The sequence below is a fragment of the Eucyclogobius newberryi genome, unplaced genomic scaffold (assembly GCF_026437365.1).
Source record: "Eucyclogobius newberryi isolate DKJ021-1_F unplaced genomic scaffold, fEucNew1.0.hap1 SCAF_8, whole genome shotgun sequence".
Taxonomy (NCBI): Eukaryota; Metazoa; Chordata; class Actinopteri; order Gobiiformes; family Gobiidae; genus Eucyclogobius; species Eucyclogobius newberryi.
Window position 1 is genome coordinate 31,017,917 of NW_027316500.1, and position 26,760 is coordinate 31,044,676.

General features: G+C 43.0%; 1 protein-coding gene across 1 annotated transcript; it reads right to left on the bottom strand.

Annotated features, from left to right (window-relative positions):
• Positions 1-2,310: 2,310 nt before the first annotated feature.
• Positions 2,311-26,097, bottom strand: LOC140351391 (poly(rC)-binding protein 3). The gene is made up of 12 exons (XM_072437218.1): positions 26,014-26,097; positions 25,899-25,922; positions 25,767-25,799; positions 24,091-24,207; positions 23,711-23,842; positions 19,968-20,096; positions 14,088-14,177; positions 10,667-10,708; positions 9,311-9,386; positions 4,342-4,394; positions 3,695-3,864; positions 2,311-2,681 (listed from the first exon to the last, which is right to left on the bottom strand). Exons 1-12 carry the CDS (start codon positions 26,086-26,088, stop codon positions 2,357-2,359), a joined length of 1,266 nt encoding a protein of 421 aa, XP_072293319.1. The 5' UTR covers positions 26,089-26,097; the 3' UTR covers positions 2,311-2,356.
• Positions 26,098-26,760: the final 663 nt, after the last annotated feature.

Consider the following 26,760-nt stretch of genomic DNA (forward strand, 5'->3'; position numbering starts at 1 on the left):
ATACTTTGACTTGGCCATTTTTTTTAATTACAGCTGTTTTTATTGCTCAAAAATACCTTGAAAATATCCTGGAATTTAAAAAAAGTGACGGTAATAAAAATTGGTGTGACGTCACTTCCTTTTCTAAATTTTCTCCACAAATACCTGCTCGATTTGTGTCAAACTATAATTGATATTTACAAAACAGGTATAAATACATCAAATAAAGTCAAAATGGTAAAAACCTGTCAAGATTTGATTTCTGTCCTGTGCCTTTTGGGTTAGTTTATATTTTCATGTTGTCTACAGCGCTCTCGTCTCTTAAAGTTATTTTACTTTGAAATGTTAAGAAAAAATGAAAATGAAAATATCCGTCTTTTGTTCTAAACCATCACCGAAATTAGACCATTTTTAATTCTCTTCATGACGTCAAAATTAGTATTGAAATCAAGTAAGAATTGGAACTGAAATCCAATCCCTGAAGCTTTTTAGTGTCTGGATTCTGCCCCCTTGTGGCCACTTTTCACGTTGCGCTCACTTTTCACGTTGCGCTCACTTTTCACGTTGCGCTCACTTTTCACGTTGCGCTCACTTTTCACGTTGCGCTCACTTTTCACGTTGCGCTCACTTTTCACGTTGCGCTCACTTTTCACGTTGCTCTCACTTTTCACGTTGCGCTCACTTTTCACGTTGCGCTCACTTTTCACGTTGCGCTCACTTTTCACGTTGCGCTCACTTTTCACGTTGCGCTCACTTTTCACGTTGCGCTCACTTTTCACGTTGCGCTCACTTTTCACGTTGCGCTCACTTTTCACGTTGCTCTCACTTTTCACGTTGCGCTCACTTTTCACGTTGCGCTCACTTTTCACGTTGCGCTCACTTTTCACGTTGCGCTCACTTTTCACGTTGCGCTCACTTTTCACGTTGCGCTCACTTTTCACGTTGCGCTCACTTTTCACGTTGCTCACTCCCCGACGCCATTTCCCTTTAGATTTATCGCACGTTGGAGAAAACGCCAGCGTGGCAGGAAAAAGACTTTACATTCCCACAAAAATTAGCGTCATATTTCTAAAAACCTAAGAGAAACGATCCGAGAATAAACCGGACGCTCACGCCGACGCTAACGCCGCTAACGCCGCTAACAACGCTAACAATTCTGTGTCGGCGCCAAACGCTTTGGAAAAACAAGCTCAAGCTGTTGGCGAAATCTGTCCAAATGAAACAAAGAGTTTATTTCACAAAGCGTCACAGTTTATTTCAATACAAAAGAGTACAAACCCAGAGCGATGGCTTCCAGTGCTACCACATCAGTTCAACAGGAAATAACCGCAAACGTTTCCCACGACAACGTTTTCCACTAACGCGCGATTGTCGTCTACAAAAAAACACACGTTCAATATTTCTCCTGGATTTTTTTAAAGCTCTGGATCCAGTAGAAAACGTTTGTTAAAAGTTCTAAATTACATGCCTGAGTTTGGAAGATATTCACATAAACGCGTACAAATATTACACTTTAAAGGTCGGCATGGGAACGAGGAGTGGCTATAACTATGGCTAGCATTTAATGAACAAAAAACAACACAAAAAATTCACAATATTTCACTTTTTACCCCAGAATTTGTTGAACTGAATCAAAATCAGAAGCGTTTTTGAGTAATTACATGACTATACAAGTTTATTGAAAGGTAAATTTAACCTTTTTAACTCTTTTTGGTGAAAGGAGTTTGTCATAACAGTAAAAATTGTCAACAAAAAAATGTTTCAAATACAAAAAAGCGCGAACAGAAAAAACTAAATAAACTAAATTACAATTATTGGTCCCGTTTGAGCAGTGCATTCGCTTTTTTCCAGAGAAGTTACATTTACTTGAGTAACTTTGAATTCAATTGTACCTTTACTGCTACTTGAGTAATGTATCATTCAGTGTTACTTGAGTAAAAGGGAAAAACGCGTTATTTATTTGTGTTTCTCACGAGATTTTCGGTATAATTTAATTGGCTTAAAACTTCTAAGAACAATAAGATGCAGACAGAACAATTTGGCTTAAAACTAACTATTGTTGCAGAAGTCGACTGATTATTTCTATTGTACAACGAGATTTAACCAAATAAAAGTTGGAAATATGTTTGTCGATCCACAAATAAAGAATATTGTGATGAAAATAAGAGATTTTTCAACTTTTTGACATTTTTGATCGAATCCTGCTCCTGTTTTAGAGTCTGTGGTCCAGTTAACGATGATCAAAATGTCACGCTTTGTCCGTCAAATTACACACCAGACGTTACTCTTACTTAAGTAGCAGTTTTCCCAAATACTTTCTCTTTCTTTTGAAGTAAAAGTGTTCTCACTAGACAAACACATTTACTCCTCGTCCCCGTCAATACGGAGCAAACTTCTGCCGGTCGGACTTCTTGACGCCGGCGGTGGGCATCTTGGCGGCGTACGCCTGCGCCAGCCCCTGCGCCAGCGCCGACGGGTGCATGGTCAGCACGGGTAGCGTCTTCATGCCCAGCAGCGACGACATGGGCAGCGCGGCGTAGTGGGGGCTCGCCAGCGCTTGCCCGGGCTGCGCCGCCGTCAGGACGCCGGGGGAGGTGGAGGGGCCCGCGACGGACGAGGAGGGTGAGGGGGCGAAGGCCATGTTCAGGTCAACCGGAGCGGCGGAGGACGCGGCCGCCATGGTGTACTTGGCCATCTCCAGACTGTGGGCGGGGCGGGCGGGACAGAGGGGGGAGAAATGGTGAGGTGAGGGGAGGAGCCACAACGAAGGGTCCGAGCGAAAGACTCTGACATCGACTATGGACCCCTACTGGCTGAACGAGGGGCTGCACCGCCCTGTGCACCCGACGTTTAAGTTGCTTTAGCTGATGCTTGTCTTACTCTTTAGCCACTTTTGAATTAATGATGTTAATTTACAGCTTTGGGGTCTAAAACAGTCGTGATGGACCAGGGTTGATGCTAGCGCACAGATGCTAACACGGCTACAATGCTAACCCATGAAGCTAATACTGAAGTTTGTATTGCAAGCGTGGAATAGAATATCAGATGTGGAGTGTGCTACGTAAACTCCATCAGTAACGGGATTAAACCCAAACTAAACCGGTTCTGAAGGAGAAAAGATGATTCCAGGTCAAAACTGGGTCTAAACTCGGACTAAACCGGGTCAAAGCTACATTTAAAACCTGACCAAACCAAGCCACATTTAGGACTATGCAAGGAGAGTTCATCTTATGTTAGACCTGGTTTAGACCTGATTTAGACCTGGTTTAGTCCAGATTTTGTTCTAGTTTAGACCTGGTTTGGACCTGGTTTGGACCTGTTTTTTTGCTAAAGTTAGTTTTGTATATTTGTCTTTATTCTCCATATTATTTACATTATTTTATGCTAACTTATTTTTCATCTGTCACGGGGTTGAATAGGTCAAGGTGGGCGTGGCTTAGCAGGCATGATGGACATGTTGTTTCACCAGTTGGACGGATGGAGACCTGTGCGTTTGCTGTAATAACCTCTACAATAAACCAGATTATGATGCATTTCTGTGTTGACCCTGAGCGTGACCCTGAGCGTGACCCTGAGCGTGACCCTGAGCGTGACCCTGAGCGTGACCCTGAGCGTGACCCTGGACATGGCCTCAGTGGCTGGACAAATCGACACTACATTTATTTTACTCTTAGTTTAGTAAAATGCAGCTTTTTAGCGTGCGCGGCGGCGTCACCTGGCAGAGATGAGGTACTGGGCCACGCTGATGCTGCCTGGCGTTCCCGTGATGGTGACTTGGCGCGTGCTGGAGCCGTCTGCGGCGCTGGCAATCTTGATGTGCGCTCCGGACGCCTGCCGGATCTCGTTGATTTTGCTGCCCTGGCGCCCGATTATGCAGCCGATGAACTGAAAACAAACATTAAATATTAAAACAGCTGCTTTGGCGTGACGGGCGCGGCGTGTGTGTGACTGAGAGATACCGAGCAGCTTTCTGTCCTGAATGTGAGCAGAAAGTACAAAAGGGACTGAACTGTGTACTTTAGACTTGTGTATAATACATATGAGGCTTTAGACCTGGTTTAGTCCTGGGTTAGTCCTTGTTTAGTCCTGGTTTAGTCCTGGTTTAGTCCTGGTTTAGTCCTGGTTTAGTCTTTTCTAATAGATTTTTGAGTCAGTTTAGTCCAGATAACTATTACAGAGATGAAAATATGAGACATAATTAGTTGATTAATTATTATTATAATATAGATCCCATTGCCAGACGACAAAGTGAATGAATGTCAGTCTTTACGGACATGACACTGATGGTTTTAAGGACATAAGTAAGTGCCAGAGGTCAAAGTGTCAGAGTGTAAATGAAGAGCAGATGGTGGTGTGACTTACATCGTTAGGGATGACCAGCTCCTGTGAACTCGTGGAGGCAGAGCCATCGTACCCTGTAAAGTAGGACACGAGATGCTAGCGTCAGCAACAACGCTAACAACCACAACGGCACAGCTAACAGCGTTAACAACCACAACCACACAGCTAACAGCGCTAACGACCATAACGACAGGACTAACGGTGCTTACAAAGCTAACGACCACAACGACACAGCTAACAGCGCTAACAACCACAACGACACAGCTAACAGCGCTAACAGTATCTGGCACTTCCACAATATCACCACAGGCTCCTGCCCTTTGACTGCGCCAATGTCCTTCTGCTAATCACACAATAACCAACTATAATCAGACAATAATCAGACTACATTCAGACCATAACCACACTACAACAGGATTGTAATCAGGCTATAATCATACTTAATCATACTATACTCAGACTATACTTAGAATATAATCAGACTACAACCAGACTACACTCCGACTATACTCCGACTGAACTCGGACTCTACTCGCACTACACCCGGACTACACCCGGACTACACTCGGACTACAACCGGACTACACCCGGACTACACTCAGACTATACTCGGACTGAACTCGGACTCTATTCGCACTATGCTCAGACTACACCCGGACTACATCCGGACTACACCCGGACTACACTCAGACTACACTCGGACTACACCCGGACTGCACTCGGACTACACTCAAACTACACTCGGACTTCACCCTGACAACACTCGGACTACACCCTGACTACACTCGGGCTACACTCTGACTACACTAGGACTACACCCTGACTACACTCGGACTACACCCTGACTACACTCGGACTACACCCTGACTACACTCTGACTACACCCTGACTACACTCGGACTACACTCGGACTACACCCTGACTACACTCGGACTACACCCTGACTACACCCGGACTACACCCGGACTGCACTCTGACTACACCCTGACTACACTCGGACTACACTCGGACTACACCCTGACTACACCCGGACTGCACTCGGACTACACTCGAACTACACTCAGACTACACCCTGACAACACTCGGACTACACCCTGACTACACTCGGGCTACACTCTGACTACACTCGGACTACACTCGAACTACACCCTGACTACACTCAGACTACACCCTGACTACACTCGGACTACACTCTGACTACACTCGGACTACATTCGGACTACACTCGGACTACATTTGGACTACACTCAGACTACACTCGGACTACACTCGGACTACACCCTGACTACACCCTGACTACACTCGGACTACACCCTTACTACACTCGGACTACACCCTGACTACACTCGGACTACACCCTGACTGCACTCGGACTACATTCGGACTACACCCTGACTACACTCGGACTACATTCGGACTACACTCAGACTACACTCAGACTACACCCTGACTACACTCGGACTACATTCGGACTACACTCAGACTACACTCAGACTACACCCTGACTACACTCAGACTACACTCAGACTACACCCTGACTACACTCGGACTACATTCGGACTACACTCGGACTACACTCGGACTACATTCAGACTACACTCAGACTACACTCAGACTACACCCTGACTACACTCGGACTACATTCGGACTACACTCGGACTACACTCGGACTACACTCGGACTACATTCAGACTACACTCAGACTACACTCTGACTACACCCTGACTACACTCGGACTACACTCGGACTACATTCGGACTACACTCAGACTACACCCTGACTACACTCGGACTACATTCGGACTACACTCAGACTACACTCAGACTACACCCTGACTACACTCGGACTACACTCGGACTACATTCGGACTACACTCAGACTACACTCAGACTACACCCTGACTACACTCGGACTACACTCGGACTACATTCGGACTACACTCAGACTACACTCAGACTACACTCGGACTACACTCGGACTACACTCATACACTGCCCTTATGACTAAATGTGCCAACCCAATCCACTGTGGCCGATGGGCCGCGTTCACATTTTGTGTTTACAGGTTTAAAAATAATTAACCAAAACATAAATCCACAAATGTTGAACTCGATCATAATGTGATTGGGATTGACTGGAGTTCACCGCTCTGGAATTCAGATTACAGTCACTACTTTCCTAACATCAAAGTATTACAAACTGAAGGGATGGCAAAGAAAACATGGCTAAACATGATGCTAAATCTAAACCAAATACATTTTATATTCTTCCTGAAAGTGGAGATTGGGTTGGCTTCCACATTAAACACACAACACAGAGTCAGTCCTGTGTACACAGACCGTATATTTGTGTGTACACATACCGTAAATCTGTGTGTACACAGACCGTATATTTGTGTGTACACATACCGTAAATCTGTGTGTACACAGACCGTATATTTGTGTGTACACATACCGTAAATCTGTGTGTACACAGACCGTATATTTGTGGTTACATATATATTTGTTTGTTTGTACATATATATTTGTGTATACATATATATTTGGTTTTGTACACATATAGTTATGCGTATATATATATATTTGTTTGTACACATAGTTGTGCGTATATTTGTTTGTACATATACATTTGTGTGTGCATATATATTTGTTTGTACATATATATTTGTTTGCACACATATATTTGTTTGTACACATATAGTTGTGCGTACACATTTAGTTGTGCGTACACATATATCTGTGTGTACATATATATTTGTGTGTACATATATATTTGTTTGTACATATATATTTGTGTGTACATATATATTTGTGTGTACATATATATTTGTTTGTACATATATATTTGTGTGTACATATATTTGTTTGTAGTAGAGTTAGTGGAGTATGTGACAGGAGGCAGAGGGCGGGGCCGACATGTTAGACAAATCAGGAGACGTTTCGGAGGTGAAGGGGCGGGGCCACATCGGGTTTGAATTTGGAGGAACAGGAAGAACATGCAAATGAAGCTGAAGTTTGTTTTTGAGAAATGAGAAGAAAAGGGTCAATTAGTACGTCAGTATTTGTATTATTACAAGTACTATTGTATTATTACTTTCTGTAAAAGTACTTTCTGTAAAAGTACTTTCTGTAAATGTATTTTCTGTAAATGTACTTTCTGTAAATGTACTTTCTGTAAATGTACTTTCTGTAAATGTACTTTCTGTAAAAGTATTTTCTGTAAATGTACTTTCTGTAAATGTACTTTCTGTAAATGTACTTCCTGTAAAAGTACTTTCTGTAAAAGTACTTTCTGTAAATGTACTTTCTGTAAATGTACTTCCTGTAAATGTACTTTCTGTAAAAGTACTTTCTGTAAAAGTACTTTCTGTAAAAGAACTTTCTGTAAATGTACTTCCTGTAAATGTACTTTCTGTAAAAGTACTTTCTGTAAATGTAATTTCTGTAAATGTACTTTCTGTAAATGTACTTTCTGTAAATGTACTTTCTGTAAATGTACTTTCTGTAAATGTACTTTCTGCAAAGAATGATGGGCACAAACGACTGTGAAAAGGCGAGCGTTTGTGTTTAACAGACGTGAGTGTGAAAGTCGTCCTTGAGCGTGTAAACGTGAGCGTGGGATGTTGCCATGGGAAATAAGTTAAATAAAACTGCTTATTTTTGAATTGGCAGATTTGTAGGAAAATGTGTAGTTTTGACAGTTCAGACGGAAAACACAGATGGTTCTGCGTCAATAATGTCATAATAATATGCAATACTGACATAATCATGTGCAATACAGTCATAACCATGTGCAGTACTGTCATAATCATGTGCAATACTGTCATAATCAATCATGTGCAATACTGTCATAATCATGTGCAATACTGTCATAACCATGTGCAATACTGTCATACCCATGTGCAATACTGTCATAATCATGTGCAATACTGACATAATCATGTGCAATACTGACATAATCATGTGCAATATTGTCACAATCATGTGCAATACTGACATAATCATGTGCAATACTGTCATAATCATGTGCAATACTGACCTAATCATGTGCAATACTGTCATAATCATGTGCAATACTGCCATAATCAATCATGTGCAATACTGACATAATCATGTGCAATACTGTCATAATCATGTGCAATACTGACCTAATCATTTGCAATACTGTCATAATCATGTGCAATACTGTCATAATCATGTGCAATACTGACATAATCATGTGCAATACTGACATAATCATGTGCAATACTGTCAAAATCATGTGCAATACTGTCATAATCATGTGCAATACTGACCTAATCATGTGCAATACTGTCATAATCATGTGCAATACTGACATAATCATGTGCAATACTGACATAATCATGTACTACTGACATAATTATGTGCAATACTGTCATAATCATGTGCAATACTGTCATAATCATGTGCAATACTGACCTAATCATGTGCAATACTGACTTAATCATGTGCAATACTGACATGATCATGTACAATATTGTCATGATCAAGACAATATATTGGTGCAATATTCTCCGTCCATTTAACAACTGTAAATATATATTTTTTTACTTTTTATTAAGAATATAAGAGTTTTTTTTTTTTTATAAGAGCTGATGATGCAGGTGGTGTAGGTGGTGAAGGTGGTGCAGGTGGTGCAGGTGGTGTAGGTGGTGAAGGTGGTGCAGGTGGTGCAGGTGGTGCAGGTGGTGAAGGTGGTGCAGGTGGTGCAGGTGGTGATGGTGGTGAAGGTGATGAAGGTGGTGTAGGTGGTGAAGGTGGTGCAGGTGGTGCAGGTGGTGCAGGTGGTGTAGGTGGTGAAGGTGGTGCAGGTGGTGCAGGTGGTGTAGGTGGTGAAGGTGGTGCAGGTGGTGCAGGTGGTGCAGGTGGTGAAGGTGGTGCAGGTGGTGCAGGTGGTGATGGTGGTGAAGGTGATGAAGGTGGTGATGATGAGGAGCAGAAGAGGGCGTTCCCGGGAGCGTGGGTACGTACCGGGGAAGGTGGGGTGACTCTGCCCAAGGGAGGGGAGGGGGAGGTGCTGCAAGGCCAACTGCTGAAGCTTGGTGAACTGCAGGGTAGGAAGGATGTTAGAGCTAACCAATCAAAAGAGAGGATTATTCCAGACAGAGAGAGAGAGAGGGAGGGGAGAGAGAGAGAGAGAGAGGGGGAGAGAAAGAGAGAGAGGGGGAGAGAGAGAACACACTCACACTCAGATGAGTTCGACCGTTCACAGTGAAAATACAAAAGTTGGAGTCTCAGACAAACAAACAAACAAACAAACAAACAAACACAGAGCCCTTACACAAACGTCTCTGAATGAGATCTGATCTGGTGTTCTCTTCTTCCATCCTCAGATCAGATTTACATGTATTTGTTTGTACAGAACCTTGTATAAAAAGTTTACAAAGCTACAAACAAATACTGTGAGTATTGAATGTATTATCGGAGAGAAAATAACTATAAAGTAAGAGATTAAAGTAATAAATTTACTCTTTAGTTACAAAGTAATTTAATGAGTTACAATCAGACTATAGTCATCAGATTACTTTTAGAATCAGTTTAGTTTTACAAAGTAATCAGACCAACACTGATGCCATTAGCCGTTAGCCATTAACCGTTAGCCCTCACATCATATCATAGAACAGGGGTGGGCAAACTGCGGCCCGCGGGCCACATGTGGCCCGTTGTCTTTATAATCCGGCCCGCCAAACATCCAAAGTAATATTTTATTTTATTTTGATATAAAAAATATATTTCTTTTTTTTTTGTTTCTTTTTTGCCCTCAGGCATCTGTCTGCACTTGTATCCTTAATAAATATGACGTGAAATGAATTAAATCATAAATTCAATAGCCTATATTTGACAGAAAAGTGATATTTTATTTTTTAGATTTTTTTTTTTCCACACCAACGATGGCGGGCCGGCCCTGCGCTACTTGCCTGGATTCGAATATGGCCCTCGGAGGAAAATAATTGCCCACCCCTGTTTCCATTTAGACTTATTAATGAAGAACTCTCAAACAAACACAAGATCTTTACCTTCATTTACATGTGACTTCTACTGTTATGATCACAGATTATGATCACAGATTATGATCACAGATTATGATACAGATTATGATCACAGATTATGATCACAGATTATGATCACAGATTATGATCACAGATTATGATCACAGATTATGATACAGATTATGATCACAGATTATGATCACAGATTGATTATGATACAGATTGACACTTGTAGAGTTTACACAGGGCCATTAGAGGGAGAGAGACAGGGGCCGATGTCGACGAGAGGAGTGGGTGGGAAGAGGGTCACAAAGGGTCAATGTCAAAGCGTTCTTACATCTTGCTGTGCGAACGCGTATTGTCCAGGGATGGCGAAGGCCTGTAGGAGCAAGAAGAAGAAGAAGAAACGAGGGATGAGAGGGCTTCAAACACGTCTGAAGCACGGGACAAGGCGGGCGTGTCAGGCGTGTCGGGCATGTCAGGCGTGTCGGGCGTGTCAGGCGTGTCGGGTGTGTCAGGCGTGTCAGAGCACACGGGGAACGCACTTCTGTCTGGGAGCGTTTGTGTGAGCGGTGTATCGTGAACTGGATTACAAGAATCACTTTCACTGTATTTTCCGGACTATAAGTCGCACCAGTCAAAAAATGCAAAATAAAGAAGAAAAACATATATAAGTCACTCTGCAGTATAAGTCACATCCCGGCCAAAACTATGAAAAAAGGTGCTATAATATATAGCCCAGAAAATACGACATTTATCCTCAAGGAAACAAATATACAAATATATTTAAGAGAACAAAAATGAAATTTATCACCCATTTTATGAAACCCCCCAGTGTAAATAACTACACATACATTAAATCTTATAAAATATTCAGCAGCGTCAGGTTTGCCCAGAGCATTTTTCAACGTATAATTCAATTTGGAAAAATCCTGGTTAAAAGTCCTACGTTTTAGTGATAAATCCTCATATCTAAAGCCATCAGTCCGTGTGAAGCTTCTGTTTGTGTGAAAGGGAAAGTTTTGGGGCCACGGGACGGATCCGCTGACTCTAGAGAGAGGGGTGGGACAGGGCTGTGCCTGGTCTCCCCTTCTGTTTGCTTTGTATTGGCCCAATATACTGGACAATCAAAAACAATGGTGTTACAATCACTGGGATGGACAGACGGAGAAAGAGAAAGTTTTGGATGGTTTTTCAGACACTATTTGTGGGTTTGGTGCCTGAAACCTGGCAACCCTGGCACACGTTTACGTACAGTTTGAGTGCGATAAATGGACTGAATGTTGCTGTTGTTGTTTTAGGCTGAAATCAACAAGACCGCTGCTTCTGCCTGAGTGTGTTTTTGGAGTTAATCTTTAGACTTGGATTTAACCATAAACCAGGCAAAACATTGTGCATTTTAGAAGGCAAATTGGACCACAAATCCCTCCAACTCAACTGTGAATTCATCTGAAATATGAATCTATTGAGAAAAGAGACACACAAATTATTGATGATATTTTTTTAAAGGTTTTCTTGGACGTTTTTGTGCATTGGGTTTTAGCGTCGCACAGTCCATAAAACATTCATAGTTAAGATATTTCAGCAAACATTGGCAAACATTTGGTAAATAGTGTGATCGTTTTTTTCCCCCCCACATTACTTAGAGTTTGTACAGTAAATAAACCTAAAAAAAACATACATTTGTGTATTTTACAACATTTTAAAATTAATAAATGAAATTTTGAGGAGTTTGAAAATATAAATTAATAATAGTATATGATGTGATGTGATACCTTTTTGACTCAAACATAAATAAAACAGTGAACCTAAATAATCTAGTGTTAATTCCATCAGCTAAATAATTTTCCTTACAGTTTAAGTCATATTTTTGCTGACTAAAACTTAAAAAATAAGAATAAAATCACTAAAATGACTGAAAATAGTATAGTAAAAAAGTACTTTTGTTCTAACAGAATAATAATAACGAAACATAAATGGACTATCTTTAGACTGCTGCGATTTGTTCAAATTTTTAGACATAAAAATAATGTTCTGCATCTTTAAGTCTCTAAACAAATCTAAACTTTCCTGTCAAATCTAAACTTTCCATTTGCTGATTCTATTGGTTAATCTCCTCGTCTTTGTTAACCAAAAACTGTTTCATTGTTTGATTTTCTAACTTTTCTGACCTTTTTCTGTCATCAAAACACACCATATGTAAGATCATATTCAAGACGGCGCGAGCAGGATCTCTACAAGTGTGTTCTGTCTCTCATCGCTTTCGCCTTTTGGCTCTCGCTCATCTCTAATGCACAGATCTGAATTCCATTAAATGTCATCGGCGTTTCCTCAGCCTTTTCGAACGGTCCCGAAATCCAATAAAACGAGCGGCTGCGAGGACAAGGAGCCGGCCTGGCGTTTTCTGCTCACGACTACCACAGATGACGACGGGGGTAACAAAGGAGATTCTATGGTTTAATGTGACTTGTTAAAACAGTAAAATAGTGGTACATTTCATGTGCTGTGATTGTGCTTATTGTCCCTTTTAGAAGAGTGTCATTGATGCTTTTTGAATTATAGTTTGTCTCTGTGGGCCAACCCTAACATTGAACACCAAAGAGTCTCTAAAACCTACAAATCAAGTGTGAAATTTAGGAGTAATAATGGACTCAGACTTGAGCTTTAGTAGCCACTTCAGCAGCTTTTTATCGCCTGAAGAATGTTGCCAATATCTTTAAATACAGTGGCTGAAACAGACTTGGACAGATTTAGATGCTAGGCCAGGGGTTTATGAACGTTTCACGCCAAGACCCCCCGAAATAACCACGTAACCGACTCGAGACTCACACAGTGAAATGAAACCGACGTTTGCAATCATTTCAAACTGTAAATGCTTTAAAATGAGGTTTATTTGACTGTGTTTTGGTGGTTTGTTGTGTTATAAGTTTACATGAAATGATCTGGCGAGTCGCGACAAAGAAGAGACTCTAAAGCAGGTTTAGCTCTGAGTAGGATGAATGTCAGAGTTCTTCTCAGACTAGTCGAGTCGGTGTCCAGATGATCCGACTGAAGCTTTATCTACCATGACATTCATCTACACATCAGCAGGAGGCGCTAGCACTAAATCTTCTGAACAGTCAAGCCTTTTCAAAAAGCTTAAAGCGCCCCCTACAGGTCGAACGACTCATTGAACTAAAATGCAGTTGAGATAAATATAATTAGAATTTTGCCAAAAAATTATAAAAATCTGATCACAGAACAGCACATTTTTTACATTTATAATTTCACTTCCTGTTTGTAATGACATCACACCCAAGCAAAAACTGGGCAAAAACTCATCTAATGTCACTATTTTTTAATTTGACACATAAAAATACATGAGAGCGACTTTATTTTGTTGAATTCATGTTTAGAGAGTCAAAAACGTTGGTTATTTTGCGTAAATTCTGCACAAACTTTGACTGGAATGAGTGTCCCTGGTGTGATGTCACTTCCTGTAAGAGTGTCCCTGGTGTGATGTCACTTCCTGTCATTTTCTACAGATTTTTCAACGTTTTCTCCACAAATAGCTGCTCGATTGGTGTAAAACTATCATGTATATGTACGACAGGTATAAACACACCAAATAAAGTCAACATTAAATACCTGTCATACGTCAATTTAAAAATAAGGAACACTATTTAACAATAATCTGTCTAATCCGGCACACAAATAAAGTTACTGAAGGCGTTTTGACCCGAGTTCGTGGAAAGGCCATATTCGTCGGTCACACTCACTTGTGCGGCGTGGGGCGAGGCCAGCATGGCGTGGGCTCCGACCGGCATCGCTTTGGGCCTGTACGGGATCGTGGCTCCCTTTGGAGGCGACTGAGGGGCAAAAAGAACACGGCACAGGTTCAGACGCTGTTATGCATTTATAAAAGCGCCGCCTCGGCTCTCTGACCCTCACAAATCAGCGGAATCTCATATACGCCAGCCAAAAGGACTTTCAGCACCTCCGAGGACATGAACCGGTGTGTTTTTGTACTTTTATGAGACGATCTGCACCTCAGAACTCACTCCTGTTTCACTGTGAGCTTCTGTGTAGTGTCAGTGGAATCCGTCAGGTTGAAAGTGTGCATAAATCTACTTTAATGAGCTTTTAATCATGTTATAAACAACGTCTCCTCCTCGTTATTGTTGTTTTTAATTAGATTTATGCATGTTTTTCATTTTCTACGCCCACTTCTCTGGACTTGTGACAAAAATGTCACGTTGCAACAATAAAAACAGTATCACATGTGCTGTTTGTTACGGAGAAAGGCCACAATGAAGAGTTTTGAAAGATCAATATTACTGAAAATTACAAAAAATCTACACAAATTGTACCTAAAAAAATAAACACAGGCAAAATAAATATACCGGGGGGGATTTGAACACAAAACCTTCTTGAGCGTCGCTGAAAACAATTGCAATCGTTTTAAGACACATTTTCTTGATCTTTCATCTGGAAACAACAAAAGTGTAAAAATCTGCAACGACTAAACTGTGCACTCTGCAAACAAATATGCTTTTTTATTTCATTTTATTGAATTTACTTTGCATTGTAGATTTATATGTGACATTGTAGCTTCAAATGCAGTTTCCTGCCATCAATAACATAAAGATTTGCCCTTGTGTGAAATACTAACATTTCACACTCGATTTCTGTTCTAAGGAAAAGGCTGAGTCCCAAATAATGAGAATAAATGTCTGTCTTCTTTTTTTTGGACAATAGACTATAATTTCACACTCAGAATAATAATATGTTCTTTAAGGTTCAGTGTGGTTTTATACTAGTGCTGATGAAACTCAAGAGTGTTCAAAAAGTGTTCAGGAAAGGTCAAATTTTGTCTTGTTTATGTGATTTTTAAAAAAGACAATAATTACCGTATTTTCTGGACTATAAGCACCTTTTTTAAGAGTTTTAGCCGGGGTGCGACTTGTACTTATACTTATAGTCCGGAGCGACTCATATGTGATATTATTTGTTATTTTCACTCTTGCACCGCATTTCATACTCCAGAGCGACTTATATATGTTTTTCTTCTTCTCTATTATGCATTTTTTGCCTGGTACGACTTATACTCCAGAAAATACGGTAATGATATTAGTTAATTATGTAGCTCTGACACTTTTGACAGTCACCTACACCTACTTATGCCAGGAGCTAATTAAATAAACTAAATTAAACTAAATACCAAATGTTACAATCTTGTATTTCACAAGAATTATTTTTATAATTCTTTACCTGAATCTGCCGTGTACATTTATATTTTAACTAAATTAATTATGAAATTCAAACCTGGCTCTATCAATTTTTTTCAGATTTATTAGTCCAGAATATGTGAATTTTGCCAATATTTTACACTTTTTCTTACAAAAATCCAAGAAAACGACAAGATGTTTCAAAAGTATCTTGTTTTAATTGCAGCAGAGTTAAATATCACTGTTATTCTTTACTTACAGCGTAAACACAAAACAGTGTGTCATTCATAGCTTCATTTAACTTCAGCTAATATAACAATTTCTTATCAGACATTCAGTTCTTTTTCCATCTCTAGAATGTTGGTGGATTTTTCTCCTCCTGACGGATGAACAGAAAAGTGCTTTTAGTTTGTCAAAAGCTGCAAAACGCTGAACCATAACGCAACATTTCTGACTTTTCACTTTCCTCCAGTTGTTTTTGCAAAGGTTTCATTGCCTTTTCTCGCACAAAATGCCTCCTGCTTCTTATTATTCACGTAAATGCTTCTTTTTTTGTCTGAAATTCCCATGCCAAAACTGAACTACAGCTGGTAAAATGGCCAGAGAGTTTGATTCTTTGACTGTATGTTAACACCGGTGCAGCCTCAGAGCAATAACAGCTGAAATATCGGATGGAAACAGTTTTTTAAGTGGTTTCTTTGACCACAGCGTGCTCCGAACTATCGCATTCTAGCGCGGAATTCACAGCCACAGTTTGTAACTAAAAGATTAAACATTGATTTTCTTTCACTTGTTTCTATTTGACAGGTTTATTCCAGGCCCAGGTGAACAAAAGCCATTTAGTGCTGCTACAGAAGTGGTCAGGGTCAGTGTAATTACTTGAACATTACTATAGTACTTTTCTGACTTTTTTCCCCACGCTTTGAACCTGGCGGCCCATAAATTGATGCAGTTAATTTAAAGATTTTGAATGGCCACCGGGGGGCACTCTAGCAGGAAGTGCGAGCATTTGACACACTGTAGAAGAAGATGTCACCGGACATTGGTCACTTTAATTTGAGCTGTTTCAATGTGTGTTATATTAATGAAGATAAGTTTGTTATCTTCAGTTCGGGAGCAGGACCACGCCCCTTCCTGCAGCTACACTACTTAATGATCCAGATCACATACACCTGTGATTTTCGTGCCCCTCCCTCCCACCCTCTTTTGAAACTGTTCTATTTATTCTAATTGATCTCCTAGATGGGGGTATCGAGGCCCGGGAGCCTTCAGCCCTCATTGCAAGAAGACCCAAAACGGCATCAACTTCGTACATTGGTGTTGTTCATGTATCTCCCCTGCCAATAACCTCACAGACATTGTTGATTCATTTCTCCCTGTGGCCCTCAGAGGCAACTGTTGTTGTGATTTTGGGCCTTACAAAATAAATTGATTTGATTTGATTTGAATAAACACCTTGCATCGTATCTGGGGTTGTGGTCCTTGCTAGTGAACCATCAGACTCGTATTCACAGAGAAATGAGTCTAATGAGGAAGTGAATCTAGACGCAGCGAAACGCAAAGACACGCGATACACAGATCTGAAGTTTAGAAATTAGATTTTATTGGCCCGACCTGACCATCTTTCTGTGTAAATGTCATATCACAAATGAAGGGGGACAGAGGGGACAGTAGGGACAGAGGGGACAGAGGGGACAGTAGGGACAGAGGGGACAGTAGGGACAGAGGGGACAGAGCGGACAGTAGGGACAGTAGGGACAGAGGGGACAGTAGGGACAGAGGGGACAGTAGGGACAGTAGGGACAGAGGGGACAGTAGGGACAGAGGGGACAGTAGGGACAGAGGGGACAGAGGGGACAGTAGGGACAGAGGCGACAGAGGGGACAGTAGGGACAGAGGGGACAGTAGGGACAGAGGGGACAGAGCGGACAGTAGGGACAGTAGGGACAGTGGGGACAGAGGGGACAGCTGTGATGTGTTTTCTGTTTGTTAAGCTTCAAAATGCAGTGCGTTTTATTACAATCCAACTCGTATTCTTTTTTTTTGTATATTTTTGGCCCGTAGGCTTTATGACACTTCACTCACACACTTTTCTGACAGTTTAAACGATCGTTCGACAAAATAAAGGTGTTTTATGGTATTATAGTGTGTCAGATCAGATCTGTTGTGTCATTTATATGGATTTTGGCTCTTGTTTACAGGTGTGGTTGCTAGGTAACAGCTGTGGAATTACCTCTACCCGTGTCATATCTGTGCTCATGTCCAACCAGGAGGTACAATCATAAACTTGACACAGATGGAAGAACTGGAGACAAATAGACAGAAATCTGAAGTATAATCAGTGAAATGTGTAGTTTAACTTGTCATATTGACTTTAAACAGCATGTAGTAGTAGTAGTCCAAGTGTTAGTAGTAGTAGTTATTGTGTAGTAGTAGAAATCTAGTACATCAAGAGATTCATGTACATCATTTCAATTTGAGCAAACTGATAAGTAATTGATTGACCACTGGTGGCAGGACGTTTCTTAACACTTAAAGGTTAAAGGACGATTTTTTTTAACCAAAATCTGAGTCTAATTTCCTCGTGGCGTGGACTGCCAATTAGTCCTGCTACGTATCAATCATAAAACGCACCTACCGCTCACCTGCAGCCTCCTGCGGTTCGTCCCCACGTTTCCGCGTGTCTAAGCGGATGGATCTATCATAATATAGTTCCCTCAGTGTACGGGGCAAAATGAAGACGGAGAAAGAGAGTTCGAGCTGACTCATAAGAAGACGGAAATCTACGGGACACAAGAGATGCGATCCGTCGCGCTAATAAACAAACGCACGTGTGTGTTGTATCAGTCCGCACGGGGGAGTGACGTGTGCACGGGGGAGTGGCATGTGCACTTCCGCCTGCGTTCTGAAATCGCCGAAAAATCGTCCATTGCGCCTTTAATCATGATAATGCATCCCTCTTGTGTTGGTTAACGACTGCCACAGATGCCCTGGGGCAGAGTAAGTGAGACGTGGCTGCTGTTCTGGGCCTTCAGTCTGTTACTCTATGACCTACTTCTTTCTACTACTTATTTAATTGACATAAATCCAGCTTTACTCAATAAATTCACCACAGTTTTCACTCTTTTCTGGAACTACCTCGAGTCTGTGGTTTATTATTGCCTATTATCACATCCATTTTCCTTTTGTTCACCTCTAAACTGCGAAATTAAACTCTTTTAACTCGCTAAAGTAACAACACTGAGTCTGTGGAGTTAACCAGTCACCTTTGTTGTCGGTACAAACCCGTCTTCCTGCAGCGAAAGGAAGAAAAAAACGCTGTAAATGTTCCACAAGTGTGAGACGATGCTGTTGTCGAGGCTAAATCTCCAGAGAACGCCGCGTCATTAGCCTCTGAGGCAGACTCCGTGGCGATAATAGCCATTTTACACTTGTATAATCTTTGCATCCATCACAAAAGTAATTATATCTGTGCAACGGGCGGCGGCGGTGGAAGAAGCAGAAGAAGCGCAGCGTCTCGTGGGAACGCGGCGAACGGAACGAGTTTGTGCTCAAGAAAACACGAAACGACGAGGCTTTAGGGACGATACGGCGGAAATCCTCTCAAACGTCTTGCATTGCTTTTGGATAACCTTTTAAAAGACACATATTATGCAAAATGACCTTTTTCTGACCTTTCCTGGAGTCGTTTTTAGCTCCGTTTGTTAATTGTGTTCACGAGCTCCTCTTCTCTGCTCGTACTCTGAGCCTCACGAAAACAATCGGGATAAAAAAATCACAGCGCAGTGATTTGTGAAGCTCAGAGAAGACAAGCTCGGAAACAAACTATGCAATAATGGTTAAGAGCTCTAATTTTGACAAGAAATGTAGTGATTAATTTAGTTTTAGTTGGTGAAAATTAATTTTGTTGTCAATTTTCAGGCAACCAGAATACATATATTTTAAATTGATTGAAAAGTGGAACATTCGATCATTTGTTCGTTTTTGATCATTCTATGAACAGTTTTACTCCTCAATACTACAAATACAACAAATACAAATACTTTAATTTATTGTACATGTTTTACTCAACAAAACATGCGCAATGATAATCATATTTTTAGTTTTATGACAATTATTTGTATATAACCACAACTCTTCTCTAATAAAGTCGTACGTTTAAAACATTTTCAAGAGAGACTACATATCACTATTAAATCATTATTTACTAGGTCTTTATGGAACAAGAGAAGGTCCAAAATGTTCACCTAAATAAAAAAAGTAATACATTTCATGAACATAAAGACTTTTAGACATAATTCAACACAAAAACTCAAAAAGATTCTTCCTCTGTCTGAACTGCTCTCAGAACCACACTCTTTCACAGACGGATGATTGACCTCAGCATTGAAAAGGCCGGAGCTGTGGTTTGGCGAAGGTTCGGACACTGACCTCGAGCATGACGGTGCAGATGTGGCGGACGCACTGGGTGATGGCCTGAGGCGTCCCCGAGATGGTCACGGCACGTTCTGTGGAGTCGGGCAGCATGTCCCCGGCAACCTGCACCTGGGCCCCGGTGCTCTGCCCAAACACATACAACACATGCCGACCGTTAGGCGAACACTGACCCAAACACACCGAGCGTTAAACACGGGACCGAGCGTTAGGCAAACACCAGGTTTAGACCTGGTTTAGTCCTAGTTTAGACCTGGTTTAGTCCCGGTTTAGTCCGGGTTTAGTCCCAGTTTAGTCCGGGTTTATTCCTAGTTTAGACCTGGTTTAGTCCCGGTTTAGTCCGGGTTTAGTCCCAGTTTAGTCCAGGTTTAGTCCGGGTTTAGTCCGGGTTTAGCCCGGGTTTATTCCCGGTTTAGTCCCGGTTTAGACTCGGTTTAGTCCCGGTTTAGACTCGGTTTAGTCCTGGTTTAGCCCTGGTTTAGTCCTGGTTTAGTCCTGGTTTATTCCCGGTTTAGTCCCGGTTTAGTCCCGGTTTAGTCCCGGTTTAGACTCGGTTTAGTCCCGGTTTAGTCCCGGTTTAGTCCCGGTTTAGTCCCGGTTTAGTCCTGGTTTAGTCTTGGTTTAGTCCTGGTTTAGTCCTGGTTTAGTCCTGGTTTAGTCTTGGTTTAGTCCTGGTTTAGTCCTGGTTTAGTCCTGGTTTAGTCCTGCTCGTGGAAAGCTGCGACTGTAACATGAATGAATATCTCACTATTTAAACTGTCTCGATGATATTCATTCATTATTCTAACAAACATGAATGAAGCTCCAGGTCAACACTTACTCCGTGTCACTTTCCTGACGGGCGATCTCTTGTTTCCATAGCGATCTTAATGCTTAAATGTGCATTTCTACAGTCACTCAACGCTCTGAAAGACCTTGAAAAACGGTGCACGTTTCATTTTCCAGCCCGTCGACATCGTGTGCAGCGACTCGTCAATATTTCCAGCACCAGCTCCAAAATCACGAGGCTTCAGTTATAAAGAGAGAATATAAAGCCCCTCGAGTACGACACTCTAGAGGGGCCACAGCTGCGTCTGAAGAGTCAGCTGCCTCTGCTGCAGTGCACTCTCACAGACAGCAGGGGGAGAAGAGAGCAGTGCACTCTCACTGACAGCAGGGGGAGTAGAGAGCAGTGCACTTTCACTGACAGCAGGGGGAGTAGAGAGCAGTGCACTCTCACAGACAGCAGGGGGAGAAGAGAGCAGTGCACTCTCACTGACAGCAGGGGGAGAAGAGAGCAGTGCACTCTCACAGACAGCAGGGGGGGTAGAGAGCAGTGCACTCTCACTGACAGCAGGGGGAGAAGAGAGCAGTGCACTTTCACTGACAGCAGGGGGAGTAGAGAGCAGTGCACTCTCACTGACAGCAGGGGGAGTAGAGAGCAGTGCATTCTCACTGACAGCAGGGGGAGTAGAGAGCAGTGCATTCTCACTGACAGCAGGGGGAGTAGAGAGCAGTGCACTCTCACTGACAGCAGGGGGAGAAGAGAGCAGTGCACTTTCACTGACAGCAGGGGGAGTAGAGAGCAGTGCACTCTCACTGACAGCAGGGGGAGTAGAGAGCAGTGCATTCTCACTGACAGCAGGGGGAGAAGAGAGCAGTGCACTCTCACTGACAGCAGGGGGAGAAGAGAGCAGTGCACTCTCACTGACAGCAGGGGGAGAAGAGAGCAGTGCACTCTCACTGACAGCAGGGGGAGTAGAGAGCAGTGCACTCTCACTGACAGCAGGGGGAGTAGAGAGCAGTGCATTCTCACTGACAGCAGGGGGAGAAGAGAGCAGTGCACTCTCACTGACAGCAGGGGGAGTAGAGAGCAGTGCACTCTCACTGACAGCAGGGGGAGAAGAGAGCAGTGCACTCTCACTGACAGCAGGGGGAGAAGAGAGCAGTGCACTCTCACTGACAGCAGGGGGAGAAGAGAGCAGTGCACTCTCACTGACAGCAGGGGGAGAAGAGAGCAGTGCACTCTCACAGACAGCAGGGGGAGAAGAGAGCAGTGCACTCTCACTGACAGCAGGGGGAGAAGAGAGCAGTGCATTCTCACTGACAGCAGGGGGAGAAGAGAGCAGTGCATTCTCACTGACAGCAGAGGGAGTAGAGAGCAGTGCACTCTCACAGACAGCAGGGGGAGTAGAGAGCAGTGCACTCTCACTGACAGCAGGGGGAGTAGAGAGCAGTGCACTCTCACAGACAGCAGGGGGAGTAGAGAGCAGTGCACTCTCACTGACAGCAGGGGGAGAAGAGAGCAGTGCACTCTCACTGACAGCAGGGGGAGAAGAGAGCAGTGCACTCTCACTGACAGCAGGGGGAGTAGAGAGCAGTGCATTCTCACTGACAGCAGGGGGAGTAGAGAGCAGTGCATTCTCACTGACAGCAGGGGGAGTAGAGAGCAGTGCATTCTCACTGACAGCAGGGGGAGTAGAGAGCAGTGCACTCTCACTGACAGCAGGGGGAGTAGAGAGCAGTGCATTCTCACTGACAGCAGGGGGAGTAGAGAGCAGTGCACTCTCACTGACAGCAGGGGGAGTAGAGAGCAGTGCACTCTCACAGACAGCAGGGGGAGTAGAGAGCAGTAAACTCTCACTGACAGCAGGGGGGGTAGAGAGCAGTGCACTCTCACAGACAGCAGGGGGGGTAGAGAGCAGTGCACTCTCACTGACAGCAGGGGGAGTAGAGAGCAGTGCACTTTCACTGACAGCAGGGGGAGTAGAGAGCAGTGCACTCTCACTGACAGCAGGGGGAGTAGAGAGCAGTGCACTCTCACTGACAGCAGGGGGAGTAGAGAGTAGTGCACTCTCACAGACAGCAGGGGGAGTAGAGAGCAGTGCACTCTCACTGACAGCAGGGGGAGTAGAGAGCAGTGCACTCTCACTGACAGCAGGGGGAGTAGAGAGCAGTGCATTCTCACTGACAGCAGGGGGAGTAGAGAGCAGTGCACTCTCACTGACAGCAGGGGGAGTAGAGAGCAGTGCACTCTCACTGACAGCAGGGGGAGTAGAGAGCAGTGCACTCTCACTGACAGCAGGGGGAGTAGAGAGCAGTGCACTCTCACTGACAGCAGGGGGAGAAGAGAGCAGTGCACTCTCACTGACAGCAGGGGGAGAAGAGAGCAGTGCACTCTCACTGACAGCAGGGGGAGTAGAGAGCAGTGCACTCTCACAGACAGCAGGGGGAGAAGAGAGCAGTGCACTTTCACTGACAGCAGGGGGAGTAGAGAGCAGTGCACTCTCACTGACAGCAGGGGGAGTAGAGAGCAGTGCACTCTCACTGACAGCAGGGGGAGTAGAGAGCAGTGCACTCTCACTGACAGCAGGGGGAGAAGAGAGCAGTGCACTTTCACTGACAGCAGAGGGAGTAGAGAGCAGTGCACTCTCACTGACAGCAGGGGGAGTAGAGAGCAGTGCACTCTCACTGACAGCAGGGGGAGTAGAGAGCAGTGCACTCTCACTGACAGCAGGGGGAGAAGAGAGCAGTGCACTCTCACTGACAGCAGGGGGAGTAGAGAGCAGTGCACTCTCACTGACAGCAGGGGGAGTAGAGAGCAGTGCACTCTCACTGACAGCAGGGGGAGAAGATGACTCATTTCTATGGGTTTCAGCAGGACAAACTGTACTGAACTACGAGAGGTTAACAATTGATTGTCTGACTTTGCCCGAACACGAGGTGGTTTTCCTTTCGGGTCCCGCGAGGTGGTTTCGTACCTCTCGGATCTCCTTGATCTTGGAGCCTCCTTTCCCGATGAGCGAGCCGCACTGACTCCCGGGAAACACCAGGCGGAGCGTCACCGGCGGTTTGCTCGTCACGCTGCTGTTCAACATGGCCGACGTTATGTCCTGAGGAGAAGAAGAAGAAGAAGAAGAAGAAGAAGAAGAAGAAGAAGAAGAAGAAGAAGAAGAAGAAGAAGAAGAAGAAGAAGAAGAAGAAGAAGAAGAAGAAGAAGAAGAAGAAGAAGAACGGCTTTACTCACGTGGGACAGTTTGTGGACCATTTACCTTTGGGGTGTGGCCTCAGGTGGGACTGTTGGGGGGTCTTTAGGGGGGTCTTATGGGGGTCTTATGGGGGGTCTTTAGGGGGTCCTTACCTCCTCAAACTTGAGTGCGATCATAGAAAAGGCTTTGAAGATCCCCTCTGTGGGGCCGGTAACCGTGACGATTCTCTCCGGGGACGAGCCTTCCGAGATGTTGATCCGGGCTCCGCTCTGGCAAACGAAACGCCAACGTCAGCACCGCACAATGTGTGTGTTTAAAGAGTAGGATTGTGTGTACATTATACACACAATGTGTGTGTTTAAAGAGTAGGATTGTGTGTACATTATACACACAATGTGTGTTTAAAGAGTAGGATTGTGTGTACATTATACACACAATGTGTGTGTGTGTTTAAAGAGTAGGATAGTGTCTACATTATACACACAATGTGTGTGTTTAAAGAGTAGGATTGTGTGTACATTATAAAAACAATGTGTGTTTAAAGAGTAGGATTGTGTGTACATTATACACACAATGTGTGTGTTTAAAGAGTAGGATTGTGTGTACATTATACACACAATGTATGTGTTTAAAGAGTAGGATTGTGTGTACATTATACACACAATGTGTGTTTAAAGAGTAGGATTGTGTCTACATTATACACACAATGTGTGTGTTTAAAGAGTAGGATTGTGTGTACATTATAAACAACTATTAACTATAGGATTGTGTCTGTTTCAGAACATGTTTGTAGATTCTACAAAAACACTAGACTTTTTTGTTTTTGCGGAGGACATTATTATCAAAATGAACTATGTAAACAACTGTGGCCTTTACAATTTGATGAATCATGTTTATCTGCTGTAAGTTCAGAATTGAAACTGGCTCAGTCACAGTTCTGAGCTGGAATTTAAAAAATGTAAACGCATCGACCCGGTTACCGTCACATCTCTGTCATTACCGGGCCCGTTCGCGTGAAACGAAAACCGGCGCGAAGCTCGACGTCTTCCCAGTCGCCGGCACGTTTGGGCTAAAGCGACATTAGAAAGTGGAGGAGCCGCGATTCGACTGCAACGACGCGATTGTAGGACGTTAAACCGGAAATATGACACGTTTGTGGGGCAAATGCTGGGGAAATACTGATAATAATGAAGATTTGTGGAGTTATACAGCTGAAAGGATGAAATTCCAGAATAAAATACATTCACTTACACAGTATGTACAGAATGCTATTATCAAGGCCGCAAATAACCATGATTTAGGTAGTTTATTTTTATTTTTTTGATTAGTTGACAAGCAAAACGACATTTAGTGATTTAAATTGCGGCTTAAACAGATGCTTCCTGGAGTGATTGAAGTGTTTTTGCCATTGTGATTTAATAATGCCACTTTTTTGTGATAAAACCTCTTTTGGGGACGTGTTTAAGAGTTTTATTGAACTCTTGTTCTTCATGTGCACTTGCAAAAACATATGAATATAGCCTAAAAGGACAACGATTATTAAATCAAAGAGCTGCACTGGACAGAAAAGCATTGGACAAATACATTTTTTCGAGTTTGTTTTTCACACATTTGAATGGAATTACAATGGAAAACATGTGTATAGCTTTGTATGAAAGAAAACCAACAAATATGACACAAAATACTCATGAAACAAGGAAGTTCTGACGTTTTACGGATCCATTTCGACCCGTTTATGCGACTAAACTGAATCAAGTCGACGCCCCGCTGCTTATCAACACATTATTTAGACAGAAAGTTCACAAATGTGTCCGTTTGTCTGGCTCACCTCTTCTCTCATCTTCTTCACCGTCTCCCCCTTCTGCAAATGGCACACAAAAAAACACAAACGTTGGACGCAAATGGCTTTTAAAGTAACGGGAGAGCGGCCAGAATCGATAAAAGTGTGAATTCAATCTACCTTTCCGATTATGCTGCCCACTTCCTGAGGAGAAACGGAACGAACAGACGTGAGCGAGTTGTAAAGCAAAACGGCAAAAAGGGGCATAACTAGTGATGTTTATTTGCTTGTTTACCTTTCCGTGCATGAGCAGCCTCAGAGTGAGCGTCACGTTTAGTGTGTCTGAAGACATCTCCTCCCGGTCAGACATGTCGCCGCGCTTCTTTCACCCACAGGTTATGAAAAAGAACTGTAAGAGAAGGAACAAACGCTCTAAACGATAAGAGAAGGAACAAACGCTAGAATCGTGTTGTGTTTGTGTCGTTTGCGTCGTTCATTAGTCGAATCAGCCAACGTTTGACGATAGAATTTGCCTTTAAAATGTCCAAAGACATACATGTGTTAGGTAAAATTGGTGACTCTAAATTGGCCCTAGTGAATGAATGTGAGTGAATGTCTGTAATGTCTATGTCTCTGTGTTGGCCCTGCAACGAGTTGGCCACTGTCCAGGGTGTACCCCACGACCCCGAAAGGGAAAAAGCGGTAGAAAATGGATGGATGGATGTCAGAATGGTGGTGTTTTGACCTGGTTTTCTGGTTCGTATCTCTGTCATTACTGATGAAACAAAAACTGGCACAAAGTTCGGCGTATTCTCTGTCAGAATAATGAATGAGAGGAGGAAGAAAGAGAGAGAGAGAGAGAGAGAGAGAGAGAGAGAGTGGAGAGTTGGAGAGGAGGAAGAGAGAGAGTGCACCTAACCCTTATCCATAAACTTTGACTGGAATGAGTGTCCCTGGTGTGATGTCACTTCCTGTCATTTTCCACATATTTTTCAAAGTTTTCTCCACAAATACCTGCTCGACGATTGTAAAACTATAATAT

Excerpts from the sequence above, each read along its gene's own strand:
- LOC140351391 (XM_072437218.1), bottom strand. The coding sequence starts at position 26,088 with ATGTCTGACCGGGAGGAGATGTCTTCAGACACACTAAACGTGACGCTC. Across the intron at positions 25,923-26,013 it reads GGCTGCTCATGCACGGAAAG|GAAGTGGGCAGCATAATCGG; the intron begins GTAAACAAGCAA and ends GTTTCTCCTCAG. Across the intron at positions 4,395-9,310 it reads GAGTCACCCCACCTTCCCCG|GGTACGATGGCTCTGCCTCC; the intron begins GTACGTACCCAC and ends CCTACTTTACAG.